This window comes from Paramisgurnus dabryanus, chromosome 8, assembly GCF_030506205.2.
Source record: "Paramisgurnus dabryanus chromosome 8, PD_genome_1.1, whole genome shotgun sequence".
NCBI classification, from domain to species: domain Eukaryota; kingdom Metazoa; phylum Chordata; class Actinopteri; order Cypriniformes; family Cobitidae; genus Paramisgurnus; species Paramisgurnus dabryanus.
Genome location: NC_133344.1, coordinates 14,146,351 through 14,166,999, shown reverse-complemented (window position 1 = coordinate 14,166,999; position 20,649 = coordinate 14,146,351). Strand labels below are relative to the sequence as shown.

The 20,649-nt window shown below is 39.0% G+C and overlaps 2 protein-coding genes across 4 annotated transcripts in view; both read left to right on the top strand.

Moving 5' to 3' along the window:
- The window catches only part of LOC135770791 (myelin-associated glycoprotein-like), a 135,025-nt gene extending 129,032 nt beyond the window's left edge, over nt 1-5,993 (top strand). For both annotated transcript variants that reach the window (XM_065280598.2, XM_065280597.2), the window contains exons 9-13: nt 476-502; nt 939-980; nt 1,158-1,214; nt 1,651-1,669; nt 5,466-5,993. In XM_065280598.2, the coding sequence (XP_065136670.1) occupies nt 476-502; nt 939-980; nt 1,158-1,214; nt 1,651-1,669; nt 5,466-5,528 (208 nt within the window). In that variant the 3' untranslated portion in view covers nt 5,529-5,993. The remainder of the gene's footprint in view (nt 1-475; nt 503-938; nt 981-1,157; nt 1,215-1,650; nt 1,670-5,465) is intronic.
- A 1,017-nt stretch (nt 5,994-7,010) lies between these two features.
- On the top strand, nt 7,011-10,869 carry LOC135770793 (myelin-associated glycoprotein-like). Of its 2 annotated transcripts, none has more exons than XM_065280603.1 (6): nt 7,011-7,050; nt 7,138-7,209; nt 7,862-8,242; nt 8,495-8,788; nt 9,258-9,357; nt 9,493-10,869. In XM_065280603.1, exons 1-6 carry the CDS (start codon nt 7,026-7,028, stop codon nt 9,497-9,499), a joined length of 879 nt encoding a protein of 292 aa, XP_065136675.1. In that variant the 5' UTR covers nt 7,011-7,025; the 3' UTR covers nt 9,500-10,869. The 2 variants fall into 2 exon arrangements, with proteins under 2 accessions (XP_065136675.1, XP_065136674.1); XM_065280602.1 differs by having other exon boundaries at nt 9,255-9,357.
- Nucleotides 10,870-20,649: the final 9,780 nt, after the last annotated feature.

Genomic DNA, 20,649 nt, shown 5'->3' with positions numbered 1-20,649 from the left:
TGTGAAAATGCACTGTATGCACTGTATCTTGCATTGTTTGGATTACAATTACATTATAAAAGTTTAAATATAGTTCTAGAAATGATTGTAACTGTTGTTAAGGATTCACTATAATTTTATCTTTTTTTTTTATTAAAATGCATTTTAAATGTAATTATGTACTCATGTCGCAATGTCAATGTTTGTAACCAGTTTGTGCAAAACTGAAACAAAATCACTTTTATGGCAGCACTGAACGTTTTTTTTTTTTTTGTCATTAAATTCCATATATTCAAAAAGTCAGAAGCTGTGGTGTGTTTTTTGATCTGTGGCCTAATTTTAAAAAGTGAGGCTAAGGGTATTTCTAAGTGGAAATAGATTTTTTTACATTGACGCCTATCAGTGCAGTTAAGTGTGATGCCACGATAAAGATATGACTATATTGAATGTAAAAATGGATGTCACTCATTTACATCTTTTCTGTTCCTCTTTTTAGGAGGTCTATTTGGAGTAGATTTTCAAGGTATGCACAAAACATGCTGTTTTAAAAGACACGATTCTGTTTGTGCTACTCATTACAAAAGTATTTTGTAGCCTGGTATTTGCTTTCAGTCAGCGATATAATACTGAATAGAAATTCTTTTCATAAAATATAAATTTATCCCATTTTTATACTATTTTACTAAAGTGTAATATAGAGAAAATGTGGTACATTACCTAAATGACAAACAGCCTTTTTAACATTTATTTTAGAATACACATTTGAAAATACAGTCAATATACACTGCTGTATTAATGATCAAAATACATAAAATAAGGATAATTTTGTTCTAATGTTTTCTTTAAATTTCCATCCTTCCATTCTTTATACCGCTTATCCTTAAAGCATTGAAGCTCTCTCTAGTAGAGAAGTAAATCTTTTGTCAATGTCAACACTGTCTTTTTGTAACATTTAAAAGGAGAGGTCATGGGGATCAAACTGACAAGAATTTCGACAACAGGTGAGAATCTTTAGTAAAAACAAAATACTATTTTAATAGTACTTAATACTTTAATAGTACCTGCTAGTACTTAGTACTTTAATAGTACCTGCTTTATTCTACAAAAGAAAATGCACTAAAGCAAGCAGAAACTATAGCAGAAATGTGCAAACATTAATAGAGTTTATTATTTTAAAGGTTGGACAAATCAGGAAACAAGAATTTCTCCAAACCTCGTATGCCATCACCAAAGAGGTACAATATTTTTAAGCTAATAGCATATAAATACAAAAAGTAATCATTATGCTATATACAGCATTGGGTCAAAAAGGGAGGAGCCCAGCAGCTGGGTTAAAATTAACCCGGAAAATGTTTATATTTAAAACAACCCAGTATTTTGGGTACAAACAACCCAGCATGGGTTAAATTACAACTGCATAATTTGGGCGTGCTGGGCTCATCCCTTTTTAGACTCAATGCAGGATTGAAAATATCCCATCATTTTTTGGAGTGTACAAAAAAAGCGTCATAATAAAAGTCATCATGTGAATGAATGTTTTTGCCTAACTAGCCTAATTTCCTCAAAAATAAATGAGTTTAAAATATGTATGCATATCTGTGAGTCATGTATATAAGAAATTGTTTAAACACAATTGCATTACTAATGCTGTCTATTTTTTATTTACTTCAGTCAGCCCAAATCCACTTCTGTGAGTATGAATCTTTATGATAACTTTATATACACATTAAAATGGGGTTGTTTTAACACATGGTTGGGTCATCATGCACCATTTTTTTAAGGTGGCACAGTGTGCACACTTCATTCTGTAATCATAATTATAAATGTCCATTTAAAGGAATATACCATTTTCTTAAAAAAAAATCCAGATAATTTACTCACCACCATGTCATCCAAAATGTTGATGTCTTTCTTTGTTCAGTTGAGACGAAATTATGTTTTTTGAGGAAAACATTGCAGGATTTTTCTCATTTTAATGGACTTTAATAGAGCCCAACATTTAATACTTAACTCAACACTTAACAGTTTTTTTCAACGGAGTTTCAAAGGACTCTAAACGATCCAAAACGAGGCATAAGGGTCTTATCTAGCAAAATGATTGTCATTTTTGACAAGAAAAATAACAAATATACACTTTTAAACCACAACTTCTCGTCTAAATCCGGTCCAGCGCGACCTAACGTAAATGCGTAGTGACGTAGGGAGGTCACGTGTAACATATATGAAATGCATATTTGCGGACCATTGTAAACAATAAACTGCCACAAAGACATTAATTAGTATCATTCGACATACAACAACGTAGGAACGGTCCTCGTTCTCAACACTTGTAAACACTGGGGCGGAGTTTCGCGTTCGTCCTCTGTGACCTCTTGACGTCATGACGTATTGCGTGGGGTCACGTTGGCGCATCACGACCGGATCTAGACGAGAAGTTGTGCTTTAAAAGTGTATATTTGTTATTTTTATTGTCAAAAATGACAATCGTTTTGCTAGATAAGACCCTTATGCCTCGTTTGGGATCGTTTAGAGTCCTTTGAAACTCCGTTGAAAAAAACTGTTAAGTTTTGAGTTAAGTATTAAATGTTGGGCTCTATTAAAGTCCATTAAAATGAGAAAAATCCTGCAATGTTTTCCTCAACAAACATAATTTTTTCTCGACTGAACAAAGAAAGACATCAACATTATGGATGACGTGGTGGTGAGTAAATTATCTGGATTTTTCTTTTAAGAAAATGGAATATTGCTTTAATAGAATGCCTTAAAAACAGCTAAGGGGAGAAGTGGAGTGCCTAAAACCCATTGGCTGTTATAAAATGCACTGTAACACCAATGCCTTACAGGGCTTATTGCTTTTATAAAATTGTTGCTTTATATGCATAGCAGGGTTTCATAAAATAAAACACAAAAAAAGATGCATAAAATAAATTAATTATTTTAGTATAAATATTACTCTTCCGCTTAAGAAAGTAGTTCCTCAAATCAAGTGAGGCAGCAACAAAGCGCAGTTTACAAGCAACACAGATGCAGCAAAGACACAATGAAAATATGATTAAAGACTTTGGTGTTTATTTTTCATAAATTAACATTCTTCTAGTTTATACATTAACATTTATGTTGTGCAACTTTTAAATATGTTTAAAAGTTGCCAGCCAGCACCAGAATTTTTTATGATTTTCACAAAAGTGTAATATCTTCCTGAAAATGTTCTTCTTTAAATATATAAACAAACAATATATCAAATGAAAGAACAGACCCTCTGCTTTAAAACACATAAACTTCATTCTAACTTCATTTTTTCTCTTTTATCATCCACAAATATGGGTTAGGATCATTTTAATTGCATTTTTGTAAAGGACTTTTGTTAGAGATCAAATTCAGAGCATTGATCAAAACATACACAGAGTTTTAAATGTTGAGTGAATGCTTCAGTGTTTTATAAGTTGTGTAAGAGCGCCACCTAGTGGATAATAGCAGAAATATGAATTGCTGTAAAAATTGTCAGGGAAGCGTTTTCTCTTAAAGGGGTCATATGATGAAAATGTTAGCATTGCCACTTTGTAGGTTTGAGCAAAAATGTGTCGTTTTGGGTGTGTTTTTTAAAATGCAAATGAGCGGATAAAGTGCAAACACTGATCACAATGATGGTGGTTTGTTGTAATTCAAACTCTATTGTGCTGTCAAGTCCTTCCTTTCTCTTTCTTTCTCTCTGCACTAAACGGCAGTGCAGTGGTTGGAGAGTTCAGATTAAGGAGGCGGTATTATTCTAATAAGATATCCTTATGACATCATAATGAAAGCCAAATTTCAATGACCTATTTTTGCTCACACCTACAAAGTGGCAATGCTAACATTTTCATCATATGACACCTTTAATTGGCAAGATAACTCGTCAATGGCATGGAAAGAGTTAAAGCTCTGGATGTTCATTGACATTTATCTGAATATCGCCATTAAATGTGCAATTGTTTAAAAATTTAAAATATGATTTAAAGACTGTGTCAGCACAAATCAGTACGTAGCAACAGTGGTGCAGTGATACTTAAGCTATGTAATGCAGACTGAAGCATTGGGGTTACCAGGGTATTTAATCACAGCTTAGAATGTGTTTCAACCCATCAGAATGAAGGACCAGAACTGCCCGTTTTATAATTGCTATTTTACACATTAATGAAAAATTTATAAAAATATTTTTTACTCATTTAAACGTTAAATTGATGCGCTCATCTGTCACGTCTGTGATTGGCTGTTATGATCAACACTTTAAAAACAGGGAATAAAATAAACCTTTGATGCAACGTATTTTCACAATTTGCATTAAAAACATGCAACTTTAAAATAATAGGCAATAATACATATTTATATAAAATTATTAGATGAACACATTTTAGCACCATATTTGACCTCAGAGTCAGAGCACATGAACATCCGTGCTCCCTCTAGGGGTGAATTTAGATATAAACGTTACGAAATGGACTTTTAACCATCATATTTGTGCACAGGTTATACTGAGCATTACTGTAGCTGCTGCGTTTTTAAAGTTTTGCTAGCGTTTGTGATGTTGTTTTTAATTTTATCTTATAGCAAAATGCAGCAACATGGCCACGACCGTGCACAATGATGGCACCAGCACTGTTCTATTGTGTCTGGATTTGTATAATTCATTAACAATTCATTGCGTCTAGAATGAAAAACGTGATTAAAACAGTGAAAATCTCAGAGTGAAGTGCAGAACTGGTTATATTTTGCCTATTAAACAAAGTAACAGATGAAAAGATGATTCATTTATTTTGTGGTTGCATGCAAAATCAACTTGGCTCAAAATTCCTAGGGGGCATGTGACGTTTGAATGGGCATGACGGCTCTGCACCCAAACACTGGGTTATAAATAAACATTTTCTGGGTTGTTTCAACCAAATGGTGGATTGTTTCAACCTGGGCTGCGTTTCCCAAAAGCATCATGCGGCTAAGTAGATTGTAGAAAGCGCTCTTAAGTGCTAAGTTCGATCGTTATCAGGAAACGCAGCCCTGGGTAACTATACAACCCAGTGGTTTATTTATAACCAATGGTTGGGTTTGTTTATAGTTGACCCAACCATGGATTAAAACAACCCAAGAAGTGTAGTAAAAATTATTGTTGTTTGATAATTTTATTGTTTCATTTTATTTCTTAAATGTCATGACTTTCAGGCCCAGTTTCACAGACAAGGCATAAGCCCTGTCCCAGGCTAAAATGCATGCTTGAGCTGTCTTAACTATAAAAATTGTTTGCATTGACACATCTAAAGTATATCAGTGCCATTGTTTTTTCTTATGATGCACACCAGTAATGTTTTTCCAAAGCACATTTATAAAAGCAAATTAAATATCCTAATTTAAATAAGGATTAGTATCTTAATCTAAGCCCTGTCTGTGAAACCAGGCCATAATCCATACAGTATTTATAATAAAACGACATCTGACTTATTTCTATATATATTTTTAAGGGTTATGATTATGATGATGATTACACCAACACAGCAGATCTCAACTTATATGGAAATGTCTGATGTAAATATCACATTAACAAAGTGGGCCGCACTCTCTTAAATAAATCAGCATTTTGTATAAGAGAAGTACTTAACAAACAAGATTTTCTATTAAAATAGGGTTTTATTTAGGATTAAGCAAAAATACTATACATGTTGACAATATTTTTTCAGAATTGCCTAATAGCCTATTTGCTTTTGAGTTTGTATTGACTTGACTGTGTTTAAAATGTGTGTTTTGTTTTCTTTATGATTGTACATCATGATTTTTATTTTAAAATAATTTGTAAAAAACAATATTTGGTAGTACATCTTGATGTTTATATTCTATTATGTAGTGTGAAGACATTTAAAAAAAAAACACAGGCTTTATAATTGTATCATACTTCAGCTTTTTGAGCAGGCTGTGTCTGAATATTAATGATACATATTCCTAAATTCTGTGTAAAAAAATAATCATACAGTTATGCCATAAATAAAACGCCTGTCTTTCAGTGTGTGTGTGTGTGTGTGTTTAATTCTTGATTCAGATTTTCCAGTGAAAGTCGCTTGCATTTACACGTGTTTGAACAGCAGATGTCCTCAGCGTGCGGTGTTTCATTTTCGTTTTCAAGTCAATCATTTTGGGGAAGCAATGGATTGAAATTAGCCTTGTTTTACCGTCCCTAATTAATATACACATACTAATAAAATAACTGTCATTAATTTTGACAATTATTGTTTGTTCAGTTTGGAAATACCCACTCCCATCCCAGCGGTTTGTGTATCGGTAGACCAATCAGGACCTCAGAGAGGCGGGACTTGTTATAAGTTCTAAATTGTAATTGGCTGTTTTTCCGCTCGAGTTAAAACTGTCCATTTCTCAAAGGGAAGGCTGCATCCTCCAGAGGTCGCATTTGTAGGCTGCACACGTCATAACGATTGTCTTATTTCAGAATATTAAATATTATAAAGTTGACTATTATCATTTTAGTTAATGGTAAATTGTTGTAATAATTATGACTTGCGAATGTAATGCTCAGTCAACTGAAATAAACCACGCTTGATGTCGTATCCAGCCTGCATATGCAACCTCCGGAGGATGCAGCCTTTCGTTTGAGAAACAGCCACAGTGTAGGACTACGTAGCAAGTGTTTTTTTTGTGTTTTTTTTTGTTTTTTTGTGGAAAAAATACCAAAATATCTCAACTTTACCTACCCAAATTTACCCGTATAGGTAAGGAAACATGGAAACGTTTGTTACATTTAATAATTAATTGTATTAAAATGTTAGAATAAATCTATACCACTCTTACGTTGAAATAGCTTGCAGAGCATCAGTTTCCATGCAGGATCCTGGGAACATAAACACTGCGACAGGCAGTTGCTTAATGCTCAGTTTATCGTGGGTTACAGGGGCTTATTAAAGACAGTTTCAGGGTGAGGTCTTAGAACAAAAACATATTGTCTCTATCACTAAACTGTTACACTTAGTATGTTCACTTTCTTTTGAGTTTCCGTAGGGAAAGGTTACCGCCCAATGGAAAGTGAAAGTTATAAAAACAGTTAGGTAGTAAACTTGTGACATTGTACAGTTCTGCATATTACTGTTTTCGGTGTATTAAATGACATTGCATATTTTTTTTTTTTAGTTTTTGTAAATAAGAGCACACATTGTGATCCAGGGATGAAAGGACAGCTGTTACTTCATCTAGTTTTCCAAGGTACTGCGTTTCTTTCCCCTATTCATGCATGTTTGGGCGTGGGCCTTTTTTTAGGTTAAACTTTTTATATGTAAACATTTCTTTGCATTTGTAACAGTTTGCCTCGTTTTAACCCATATACAATATGCATCAGTACATAATGTTTCATGAATATGTTTGTCAATGTAGCCTACTTTTTAAATTTCTATCACTTAACATGTTTTTGTCAAACTGTAAACAGCGTTTTTATTTTATATCTTTTAATATACATTAGCTTTTTTATCTTTTCCTTGTCCTTAACAACTTTTTACATTTATGCAGTATCTTGCCAGACACCAGGCAGCCCTTCATTTTGATTTATTTTTTGATTTTATGGAAATGAAACATAATTCACTGTTTAGACCCCTGATCAAATATACTGTAAATATACAGCCATACACCTTGTGCTGTTTATTTAAAGTAGTTATAAGGGCAAAGACAATAGTTTGTTTTACTGGCTTCAAAGTATGACTGTATACTGTAACATTACATCCATGCGTTGAATGGACACATTATTTACATTTTGTGTAACTTAACAATTACTTCTTTTAACACACATGCATTTCATTTTCCTAACCTCATTTGATCCATCACTTATTTTAAAAGATTTTAATAAAAAAAATGCTTTGTTTAGTTTTTTGGATTTTCGTGTTTGCTGATGTTTGGAAGGTGAAAGTAGAGCACGAAATGAAGGCTTTGGTCTCATCTTGTGTTGTGTTGCCCTGTTCATTCCAATATCCCGGAACAAGACAGCCCTCTGCTCGTACGAGAGGTATTTGGCACAAAAAAGACAAATGGGAAGACTACGTCTATTATGAGGATAAAACAAGAATCTTAGACAATTTCAAGGATCGCACCAGAATGGTTGGACGACTGGGTGATTTAAACTGCTCACTGGAGATCGATGAAGTGAAAAGCCATGACAACGGCCCATTTTGTTTTAGAGTTGAATTAGAGACATCAGAAAAAAACAGATACTCCTTTGTGGAAAATTGTGTACACATTAGTATGATTGGTAAGTATTTTTATTCTATTAAACCTTCTGAGAAAAACATTAGAAATTCTTATGCATTTAATAGTAATAATGGGAAATGTATAATTTGTTTTAATGGAAACCATTAGATTTTCTGGGGGGGGGGTTCTGTGGGGAACTTTACTAATAACAATCTAAATGCAAAAGATGTTTTAAAAGTGTGGCACTGTATTAAACACTGGTTTACACCTTAATTTCATATCATAGATGTGCATTTTATCGTTTACAATCTAGAGCAAGCCTCACAACCGGAGCTGCATTCTGATCTGGCTGTACAGGAGGGTCATCCTGTGATCTTCAGATGCTCTGTCAGACACACCTGCCCCTCCCACCAGCCCACTCTCACCTGGAACCACAATGGCCATAACATGATGAGCTATAAGGAAATGGGTCATGGGAACTGGGAAGTTGAGTCTATTCTGACCTTCACACCCACAAAAGACGACGATCACAGCGATATCATGTGCACAGTCAGTTACCATGGTGTCAAGGATAAATTAGTAGCCAGTCGTCCCATCTTTGTGCAAGGTAAGATAAAAAGAATGAATGTTATGATCTTCTACTTAAATCTTCAAGATGTTTGTACGTTTTAAGATCTATAAGAGATCATTAAGGTTGCATTGTTTTTTGCCCTTGCATTTCTCCTTACTGTAAGATCTTTGGTTCCTTGCAAATTCTGCACTTTTCAGTTCTCAACCTGGTACAACAATGGGCATCATACACAACTATTTCAAATAGTCTTTAAAGGCTTAAGACACAACCTTCCATATATCATCATCATAAAAGCTTTGTCATCCTCCAACGACTTGTATTACTCTCTTAACTCATATCACTTCTTTTTCTCTAAAAGTTGGAACAAGAACATTTCTAAATGCCAAAACTTCCCTTTATATAGAATGAATCTTTAGTGATTACTGTTGAGTTTAGCTGCAACCAAAGAAACAACACAGAAAATGATCATTTCATGGAGTATATGATGTAATTGTGATCTTAGCAGAACAAACTGATGTCAACCACATCCTGATTCCAGTCTTCTGTGGTCTTGGAGCCGCTCTACTGGCTGGAGGACTGTGTTTCTTTATAGGCAAAAGATGCAAGTAAGTCGTAACATATTCGTAACCAACATAAATGCCTTAAAGTTATAAAAACATTTGCATTTAATCTACACACAAGGTAAAATAAGGGCCATTTTAAGCATCTCTAATTCATTTTGACTTGTATGTCTTTAACAGTGAGTAAACCGGTAAACCGGAGTACCTGGTGGAAACTCATGCTGACACATGAAGGCCTCTTGAATCAGCCGAGGCTTAAAACAAGGACCTTAATATATAGCAATAACATATATGTGCATACACGTACACGCACATGCGCACGCACACACACACACACACACACACACACACACACACACACACAATACTGTGCAAAAGTCTTAGGACACCATGCTAGAATTAGATTTGTTGTTTTTGCGATGTTATAGTGATCATAATTGTTTCTCAGTCTCTTTAATAGAATACAGGAAAAATACAGGATATGTGTATATAATATTAAAAACTGTATAAGAATATGTAAACTAATGTGTCAACTCCCCTTCCAGGAAACTGCAGGATCTCTTAAACCTAAATAAAATTAAATCCTAATTTCTCATTTTAAAGAAATTATTCTTTTAACTTCGTTCTGGTCAAAAACGCTCAAGATGTGTTTAGTGCCAAGAGAGGTCACACTAAACACAGACGAAGCCTAAAGAAGACATTTAGTCCTGATTTTCTTTGTACATATTTCCTGTATTTTCTGTTTGTATCTTAATAAAATAAATTGAAAAATAAATATGGATGGACACTAAAACTTCTAAAACAACAAGTCTGGTGGTGGTGGCCTAAGACTTTTGCACAGTGCTGTATATATGCACCCAATACATACAGTACACTATATATATATATATATATATATACACATTATAACTTGTTAAAGACCTGTTTGTGTATGTATAATAATTACACTATATTCGAAAGGGTCAAATTTCCACACTAACATGCATGTATATATATATATATATATATATATATATATATATATATATATATATATATATATATATATATATATATATGTATATATATATATATTATTCAATTTATTGTATATTCATTTTTATTTGCATATTTCCAATTATACATTTAATTTACTCTTGTTCTATCTTGTGTTGTGGTCTGCATTGTCTTCACAAATAATAGTTTATATAAATAATAGTTTTCATTAAAAGATTTTTAACAACATCCTAAATCATTGTAAAGCAGTAAATGTTGATGGATTTTGCTTAGTAGGCTACATACTAATAAAATCCAAAAAATACCTACTGAATTAAAATAAAGCAATTTTCCATATTTTTTATAGCTGTTTTACTTTTATGTGTATAAGTACATTTAGTTTTACTTCATTAAGTTGTGTTTTGGGATAAAGGAAATGTCTGTAAAATTAACAGAAAATTACCAGCATATTGTCTATTATGTTTTATTACAGTGCGTAACTCCTGTTAAATAAGGTCAAAATGAACATTAAAATGCCATGCGACTAAAATTATTCAATAAACCATTTTCATTGTATTCTGTCATCACTTCTCCGGCCTGCTGTTATTCCCCACCATCTCTGTATCTGCCTCATACTGTAGTTGAGTAGAAGTGTTATCTAAAAACACAGCTAAATATTTTTTAGTAATGGTCCTCAATGATACAGATCGTCTCGGTTACGTATGTAACCCTCTTTCCCTGAAGGAAGGGAACGGAGACGGCACGTCGTGACCAACGAATTGGGAACCGCTTCGCAGGGACCTATCTGCCTCTAGAAACTATTAAAAAGCCAATGAAATTGGCATGCAGGTATTTGCATCTGCCGGCGCCGCCCCGCCGCGCGAGTATTTAACAAGAGGCAGTTGCATATACCAAATTACTCTTTTCGCTGAGAAAACCGAGCATACTAGATGGCCCGGCCACACTCAGCAGTGGAACAGCAACTGTGGCGACGGGACGTGACATCTCCGTTCCCTTCCTTCAGGGAACGAGGGTTACTTCCGTAACCGAGACGTTCCTACCAAATCCCTACCAAAGCGCCACTGGAGCTGACCCTTCCAGTGCCTGCGTAAAACCTTCCGTCTTCATTTTATGAGAGACGAAACCTGGGCTTACAGCAGAAGGCCGGTCACTACTTGTTCCTAAACCCACGGTAGCGAACTAGGCAAAACTGAGAAGCCTGGGCGGAACTAGGAGATGCTGTGGAGCCAACCCAGAGGAGATTGTAAGAATGGGTGGCACAAAATAGCCCGTAGGTCTATGACGTGACTCTCATAACTATATTTATACTAGAGAGAGAGCAGAGCGGGCTCTGCAAGGAAAAACGTGGTAGATTAGCTCCACGGAAAATACATGCATAGGACACCTCAAGGGGGCGCTATACGGGCGCCTAGCCAAACACAGGTTTTCAAGAATACAGCTAGTGAGAGGCTGACAGCCGATGCTCCGCAACATCGACTGTCAAGGCAATGGAGGAAAGTCAAAACCTTATTTTGTGACGTTTTGACCTGACAGAAAAGTCCTAACTTTAAAATCTTATCTTAACTGTTTGGTAACCATGGTAATTTCAGTTAGGACCTCATTTAAGACAAAAGCTATTACAGAATGATGTTCCTAAATGCATTATCTTATCTTAACTGCAGATAGGAAAGTGGTATTACAGAAGCATCCTAACTTGACAAAACATCCTAAAAACGGTCTTAACTTTAGGGTAACCTCACAGGTGTCCTAACTTAAAACTTTAATGAGAGCCAGCTGAAACAATCACATTATGATAGAGCTGCGGGAGAATGACATTACATTTTTAACAAAGTGGAGGATGAAAAACATCAATGTTTGTTTTTGGATTACTCTTTGAATGTTTTTTTTACCTTCACACATTCACATAATCACAATGTTTCTCACTACTGGAGCGATCTTTCAATTTCTGTCATCCCTCATTATTAAAAAACAGTTATCTTATCCGTGAACACTTGATGGGATTATAGTGAATACAGTACACACTTGACTCAGCATCTATTTCTTGTCATGTCTCTATCAAATGTTGAAATGTACAATAGTATCCTAGCACTTAGGAAGAATATTTTTTATAATTTTTGTAAGTCACATTTGCTAAATGTTTAAATTGAATGGTAACTGATAGATGATGTGCTAAAACACTAATACAAAAAACACAGACTATGATTACTATGAATTTAATAAAATGTATTTTTCTGGCCCATTGAAATTAAAAGGACAATTCTTTTGTTTACTGTAGCAGCAGCTCACGCATTGCTGGTTGCTTGGTAACAGATATGACAGTTGATAGCCGAACATGATTAAGCGATTTGGGATTTCCTAACTAGAGATGAGATAAGATTTGGTGAAATAAGATGAGAATCCTAAATCAATTTAAGATTTGCTTCTGTAATATGAATTTGTGAAAAATCTTAACTTAACACATCATGGGCTCTATCTTGCACCCAGCGCAATTGACTTTGTCCGTGACGCATGTATCATTCGTATTTTGCCCTGGCGCACAGCGTGTTTTTCCCGTCACAGAAGCACGTCAGGAAAACTAGGGAATGAACTTGCGCTCCCTGGGTGGTTGAGCGCAAAAAAAGAGGCGTGTTCCAGCGCAAACCATCCCTGATGCTATTTTGCAGTTTCAAAAAACAATTGCGCCACTGACCAGAAAAAAAAAGTTTAAAGTCAGTGGCGCGTTGCGCGTTGTTCATTATGCTATTTTAAGGGCGCATGCTTGACCATAATGTATAGGGTGCACAGCGCGCATACAATTTGCTTATCTAATCTACACAGATGCAACAGTTATTTTTGCAAATCATAAATTGTTACACTTAAAAATATTAATACACGAGATAAGGGGAATCATAGTGGTGAGCATTGTGGTGATAGTTTTTATTTATTCTCATGCAAATAACGATTAAAATATTTTCATAACTTTGTTGTGTGGCTGTATTACGTTTATTTTATGTAAATAATAATTAAAATGTTTTCATAAGAAACCTTAATGTATATGAACTTGATTTGTAAGAGTACTTTGGGGTTGGACCTTGCTTGCGTTTCTTGGGTCCGATTTCAAAGCCCCCAAACCCTTTCAGCGGTGAGGGTGGATGCAGCGATGTCCTCTGCTGGCGTCAAGTCCTGAGGCAGATCCACCTCCCGTTACACGGCGTGCCCGATTTATGCTGGCAAGCGTGGGATTCCCCCGTACAAGGACGTCGGTCTCCTCGGCTGTGAACCGCTCCTGGCGTGCGCCTGGTAAATCCGTCATAATAATAGCAACCCGCCATGGAACTTGCGCCCTTGCGTTTAAAGGGAATGTTGGCTAGCGTTCTGATTGGTTTATTTGACGTTACGCCCAAACCACACCTATGAATAATGAACCTACTTCAGACCAACCCCTTATTGATTTGCGCCCGGCGCAAGAGTTATTTCTCACGCCGGGAAAATAGCAACAGCGCCCAAGATCCGCCCACAAACTCACTTGCGCGTTGCGCTTCGCACTTGCGTTTCAGATCGTTAAAATAGGGCCCCATATCTTAAGTTAAGACCTAAGATAGAAAGTTTCTGTAATACGCCCCCTGGAGTGCTTTCAGCACCACGGACAGGTCCCAAGAAAGGAATATAGGAAGGGCGCAAAGGATTCAGCCTTCGTGCACCTCTTAAAAATGTAATGACCAAGTCGTCCTGACACACTCATCTACCCACTGATCCACTGATCTATCAGAAATAGTGTTAGAGACAGCTTGCGGTAAATCACTTAGAAACTCCGAGTCCCGTCCAATGACCACACATGGACATTCCACGGATCGGGACGCGGGTGCCATATGTGCCCCCTTTTGAGAAAGAAGGTCCTCTTCAGGGAAATCTTCCAAGGAGGGCTGTCGCGAGAAGCGCGAGATCTAAAAAGATTGTGCTCCTCGTCCTCCCTGACTTTGCACAATGTCTGCGCAATGAGGCTCACTGGCGTAATTGCGTAAACCCAGCAGCCAGCTGTGTGCCAGTGCATCCACACCGAGAGTTCCCTCGTTCAGTGAATAAAACAGGCGAAAATGGGTCGTTTCTGGGGAGGCAAACAGATCTACCTGTGCTCTGCCGAAACGTTTCCAAATCAGTTGAACCGTCTGGGGGTGGAGTCGCCATTCGCCGTGGCGCGCAGCTCGTGAAAGTGCGTCTGCTGCTGTGTTGAGCGACCCCAGGATGTGAATGGCACGAAGAGACCTCAGATTCTTCTGACTCCAAAGGAGGAGATGACGGGCAAGATGCGACAGGTGACGAGAGTGCAAACCGCCTTGGCGATTGATATACGCAACAGTCGCAATGTTGTCGGTGGAAACTAATACATCCTTGTCTCGGAGCTCGTTGCTGAAACGAATGAGAGCGAGATGCACAGCCAACAACTCGAGGCAATTTATATGCCAGTGTCTCTGGAATGTCGTCCAGACACCCGGAACTGCATGCCGGTCGTACGTGGCTCCCCACATGGTGTTGGAGGCATCTGTGCAGACAATGGCATGCCTGGAGACCTGTTTTAATGCTCTAAGGAATGACGGGTCTAACCACGGAGTGAAATGGAGACGGCACGTCGGTGTGAACATTACGCGATGTGCGCTGCTGAGCCACGCTCTCCTCGGAATTCGGTCGTGAAGCCAACGCTGAAGCAGTCTCATATGGAGCAACCCGAGCGGTGTCACAGCCGCAGCTGCAGCCATATGTGCCAGGAGTTTCTGAAATTGAGTCAGAGGGACCGCGCTCTTGCCATTAAATGAATTTAGACAGAATAAAGTCAGGATGAATTGCACACGCACTTCTGTTAAACGTGCGGTTAAATCGACCGAATTCAGTTCCATGCAGAAAAAAGAGATCCTCTGCGTGGGGCAAAGTTTGCTCTTTTCCCAGTTGACTTGAAGACCGAGACGGGCGAGGTGTTTAAACACACGGTCCGTGTGATCGCAAAGATCTGACGGGACTGGGCTATTGTTAACCAATCGTCGAGATACACTAGAATGCGCACACTGCTCTCTCTCAGGGGTTTTATTGCCCTCTCGACAATTTTTGTGAAGACACGGGGAGAGAGAGAAAGCCCGAACGGTAAGATTTTGTACTGATATGCCTGCCCCTCGAATGCAAAGCGGAGAAACGGCCTGTGTCGAGGAAGTATCGAGACATGAAAGTACGCGAGGAGCGGAGGTGATTGCAGATGCGCACTCTGTGAGCGCACCGACAGAGGTGTCATGCATTGTAACACTCACCTGTTTCCGTTGATGGGTGGCTAAGCTGGGGAGATCTTGTTGTAAAAGACTCTGCCGCTGTGACACCCGCTGGCGAGGGAGGAGAGTAAGGACGCAGGGCTTTGCACCCGTCCGTAGCTCTAGAGCTCCTTTGAAGACCTGGAGAAGGAAGAGGAATTCGCCCGGTACCGGTAAAAAAAGCGGAGGAACAGAAAAAAAAAATCCATGGATTCGTTTTACCGTCTCCGAGATTGATCCCCTCCATCTCCAGGTCGCCCCCCCAGGCCGCTTGGTTTCGTTTTCCACCTCATAGCGGGCTGACCGGGGGTGAACTGCTTATACGGCGGGTTCCTGGAGCTGCCGCTTAAGCGGATGTAGGAACGAAAAATGCCATAGCAGGACACCCTAGGCGAGGAGCAAACCGAGGTGCCGACATAACGAGGCATTTAGGCTCTGACGTGGCGTGATAGCCCCAGTCTGCTCTAGGGCGGCCGAGAGCTGTCGTATGATGCTCTCAGCCGCATCGCCAAAATGGCTGGTCAGGGTTCTCGGAGCATTCAGGAGATATTTCTTGTCTACCTCCTTCATGTCCGCAAGAAAAAGGCAAAAATAGCATTCCTGGACCACCAGAGTGGACATTGCACATCCAACGGCTTGTGCGGTGACCATGGACGCTCTCAACGCCAGGTCAGTGTACACCGCCAGATCGTGACCTCCCTTGTGCAGATCCTTCAGTGCTCTCGCCTGGATAACCTACAGCAACGCTATGGCGTGCACAGCAGAGACCGCCTCCCCACAGCCCAGGGGGCACATGAGGGAAGGGTGGCTGGTCGTTTGGGAGCAGCTTTACCCTTAGCGGCCTCACCGTCAAGAGAGATGAGAGGTGATGGCTGAACGGTCGGTTCAAGGAGGAAAATGGGTTTTCCACGACCACACCAACCATCATGAACTCCGGGAAAGAAAGGTATGGGAGGTTAGGACTGCGCTGATCTTGCAGACCCGAGTGCCAATCAAAGGCGTAACGGCTGGTGAGATGGTGACTGAGACCACTCATAACCAACCGCTGCCGCCACCCGAGTGAACCTAGCCGTTACAATAGGTCGAACACGGAACCGCAACCCTACCCCAAGGAGGATGTGGTCCAGTCGGCGAGCAAAATAGACGGCCCCCTGATATTGCGACAGACATAGAATCCTGATGAGGCCCGACAGAATTCGAGGGCAACGTAGAACACGTGCCACCAGACCTATCTATACCCCTATGGATCAGGGTGCTGAAAGCTACCAGTCTGCAGACTGGTTCAGCACTGTTATATAGAGATCATCCTCCTGAGCTTTTTGCCACTGCACCTTTAACGGGGCTCAGCAACAGAGGGGGGGTAACGTTCCCAGAGGTACGAAACCATCTCCGCAAATCCAAAAGGGTCATACTCTTTTTAGGAGTATGAACCCTTCACGAACGCCGTCTCAATGTGCACAGTCAGGCACGAGAGACAGAAATCGTGCCAGGACCCATATATCTGTCACATCCGAAACGCACAGCGAAATTACATCTTTAAAAAGATGCACTTGCCGAGACACGAGAGAATGGTTGTCTTTAAAAAGACACAAATTCAACACGTACTGCTCATTTAGGGAAATCACTCTTTAATGCTGTGCTGAGTTGATGAAGCACACAGGGGAGCGCAACGCACACACTCAAACTCAAATTCAACGTGAAAGTAAAGAGGTGGAATTCTGCGAGCCTCCGCTAAAATGCTATCTCTCCAACAACACCAACACGTAGCGTATCCCCACGAGCAGAGAGAGCTTCTCAATAGCAGTTGATCTACCGGCTTTCTCAGCGAAAAGAGTAATTTGGTATACGCACCTGCCTCTCGTTAAATACTCGCGCAGCGGGGCGGCGCCGGCAAATGCAAATACCTGCATGCGAATTTCATTGGCTTTTTAATAGTTTCTCGAAGCAGATAGGTCCCCGCGAAGCAGTTCCCAATTCGTCGGTCACGACGTGACGTCGTAGTGACCGACTGAAAGGGAACTAGTGAAACAAAGTGCAAAGTTTTTTTAAAATGAGGTTTTATTTAGAATTAAGCAAAAATACTATACATGTTGACAAGCATGTGTGTTTTCTTTACGATTGTACATCATGATTTTTTTTTTTAAATAATTTGTAAAAAAAACAATACTTGGCATTACATCTTGATGTTTACATTCTATCATGTAGTGTGAAGACATTAAAAAAAACACAGGCTTCATAATTATATCATATACTTCAGCTTTTTTGAGCAGGCTGTGTCTGAATATTAATGATATATATTCCTAAATTCTGTGTAAAAAAAATAATCATACAGTTATGCCATAAATAAAACGCCTGTCTTTCATTGCGTGTGTGTGTTTAATTCTTGATTCAGATTTTCCAGTGAAAGTCTCTTGCATTTACACGTGTTTGAACAGCAGATGTCCTCAGCGTGCGGTGTTTCATTTTCGTTTTCAAGTCAATCATTTTGGGGAAGCAATGGGTTGAAATTAGCCTTGTTTTACCGTCCCTAGTTAATATACACATACTAATAAAATAACTGTCATTAATTTTGACAATTATTGTTTGTTCAGTTTGGAAATACCCCACTCCCATCCCAGCGGTTTGTGTATCGGTAGACCAATCAGGACCTCAGAGAGGCGGGACTTGTTATAAGTTCTAAATTGTAATTGGCTGTTTTTCCGCTCGAGTTAAAACTGTCCGTTTCTTAATCGGAAGGCTGAGTCCTCCAGAGGTCGCATTTGTAGGTTGCAAACGTCATAAAGATTGTCTTATTTCAGAATATTAACAATTATAAAGTTGACTATTATTATTTTAGTTAATCGTAAATTGTTGTAATAATTATGACTTGCGAATGTAATGCTCAGTCAACTGAAATAAACCATGCTTGATGTTGTATGCAGCCTGCATATGCAACCTCCGGAGGATGCAGCCTTTCGTTTGAGAAACAGCCACAGTGTAGGACGCACTACGTAGCAAATTTTCTTGGAAAAAAGACCAAAATATCTCAACTTTACCTACCCAAATCTACCCTTATAGGTAAGGAAACATGGAAACGTTTGTTACATTTAACAATTAATTGTATTAAAATGTTAGAATAAATCTATACCACTCAGAGCAACAGTTTCCATGCTGGATCCTGGGAACACATAAGCACCGTGACAGGCAGTTGCTTAATGCTCAGTTTATTGTGGGTTACAGGGGCTTATTAAAGACAGTTTCAGGGTGGGGTCTTAGAACAAAAACATATTTTCTTTATCACTTGACTGTTACACTTACGCTGCGTTTCAGGTAGGTTTTTGAGCCCGTTAATTAAGACTTCAAAACCACGACTCACGTCTCTATGCATTCCAGGCAGCCTGTAACCCATGTTTTTACAACCTTCTACCTGTGAAAGTTCACTGGAATGGCAGTCAAACCCGTGACTCCCACCCGTGAACTCGTACTAGATCGATGCACTCCCAGTTCAGAGTCGTGAGTCGTGGTTTTGAAGTCGTGATTTACCCTATATGGGGAGGCTGCAGACCTGGGGCCGGTAGATTTACGCACAGATATCATATAGAAGACTAGATCCCCTATAGGCTGCTGGGGACTGAGAAATACGGCCACCATCTTAAACCGGTCATACTCTTAGTTTCGTTGCGTGGCAGCAGATAAGATGACAGAGCACTGTGGAGCATTTTCCTGTTCTAATCGGCGGACGATCGCAAATAGAGCCCTTGGGATTCCTTTTCACCAGTACGTTTTAACATTACCGTACTACTGGTTGTATTTTGAAAATAGAATTTTACCAGACAATTGAGAAAGAGAAAGGATTAATGATATTACTGTACTGAAATCGTAGCCAGCTAACGTTTACTAGGCTATGTTTACCAGCCGGTGTTCACCCTGCTGGGAGAGGTGGGGTAAAATAAAGTAATAATAACAAGAGTTTCTCGGTTGTGAGTATTGTGTAAGGCGCTATATAAGTGTTTATTATTATTATTATAAGGTGCTGTGAGCTGCCTGCGTGATCCGTCAAGCTTTCACAAGCTAAGATGTCAACAGACATGCACATTGTGCGGGAGGATCTGGAACAGAGGATGTTTTCCTTTGTAGGGAGCACATTGAGGAGACCCAGTTTGGAAACGACAACCATCAGTCTCAGTTGTTGTCATTGGTTGTGTCTGTGTTTTTAAAGATAAGGCTCCAACTCACCCCTGCTGAAAAAAACAGCATACCAGCAAGACCAGCACATGTTGTGTTTTGGTGCTGTTTTGCTAGTGAACACAAGCTAAACCAGCATCAAACCAGCATCAGCACCAGCATTAGCACCAGGTAAACCAGCACAAAAACCAGCATTAGCACCAGCTAAACCAGCATTAGCACCAGCATCCCATGCTGGTCATACCAGCATATGTTGTGTTTTGGTGCTGGTATGCTGTGACGACCAGCTAAACCAGCATAGACCAGCATAATTCCCATGCTGGTCCATGCTGGTTTGATGGTGTTTTTTTTAGCAGGGGTACCTCTCTTGAACTACAGAAAGGGAGCACGGGAAAGAAGCTCTGCAAAACAGTCCTCTTTCAGGGGTTTGTGTGTGTGTGTGTGTGTGTGTGTGTGTGTGTGTGTGTGTGTGTGTGTGTGTGTGTGTGTGTGTGTGTGTGTGTGTGTGTGTGTGTACCTGGTAATTATCACGTTGTGGGAACCAATTGTCCCCACAAAGATAGGAATACCAGTGTTTTTGTGACCTTGTGGGGACATTTTGATGTCCCCATGAGGAAACAAGCTTATATATCAAACAAGATGATGTTTATTGAAAATCTAAGGTACAAGAAAGGTTTTTGTGATGGTTGGGGTTAGGGAATGGGGCAGGTAAGGGGAATAGAATATACAGTTTGTATGGTATAAAATGCATTACGTCTATGGAATGTCCCCACAAAACCTGGAAACCAGAATGTGTGTGTGTGTGTGTGTGTGTGTGTGTGCGTGCGTGCGTGCGTGCGTGCGCGTGCGTGCGTGTGTGAGAGAGAGAGAGAGAGAGAGAGGGGGGGGGGTTACAAATCATTTTTAA

Excerpts from the sequence above, each read along its gene's own strand:
- LOC135770793 (XM_065280602.1), top strand. The coding sequence starts at position 7,026 with ATGGAAAGTGAAAGTTATAAAAACA. Across the intron at positions 7,051-7,137 it reads AAGTGAAAGTTATAAAAACA|TTTTTGTAAATAAGAGCACA; the intron begins GTTAGGTAGTAA and ends TTTTTTTTTTAG. Across the intron at positions 8,789-9,254 it reads TCGTCCCATCTTTGTGCAAG|CAGAACAAACTGATGTCAAC; the intron begins GTAAGATAAAAA and ends TTGTGATCTTAG.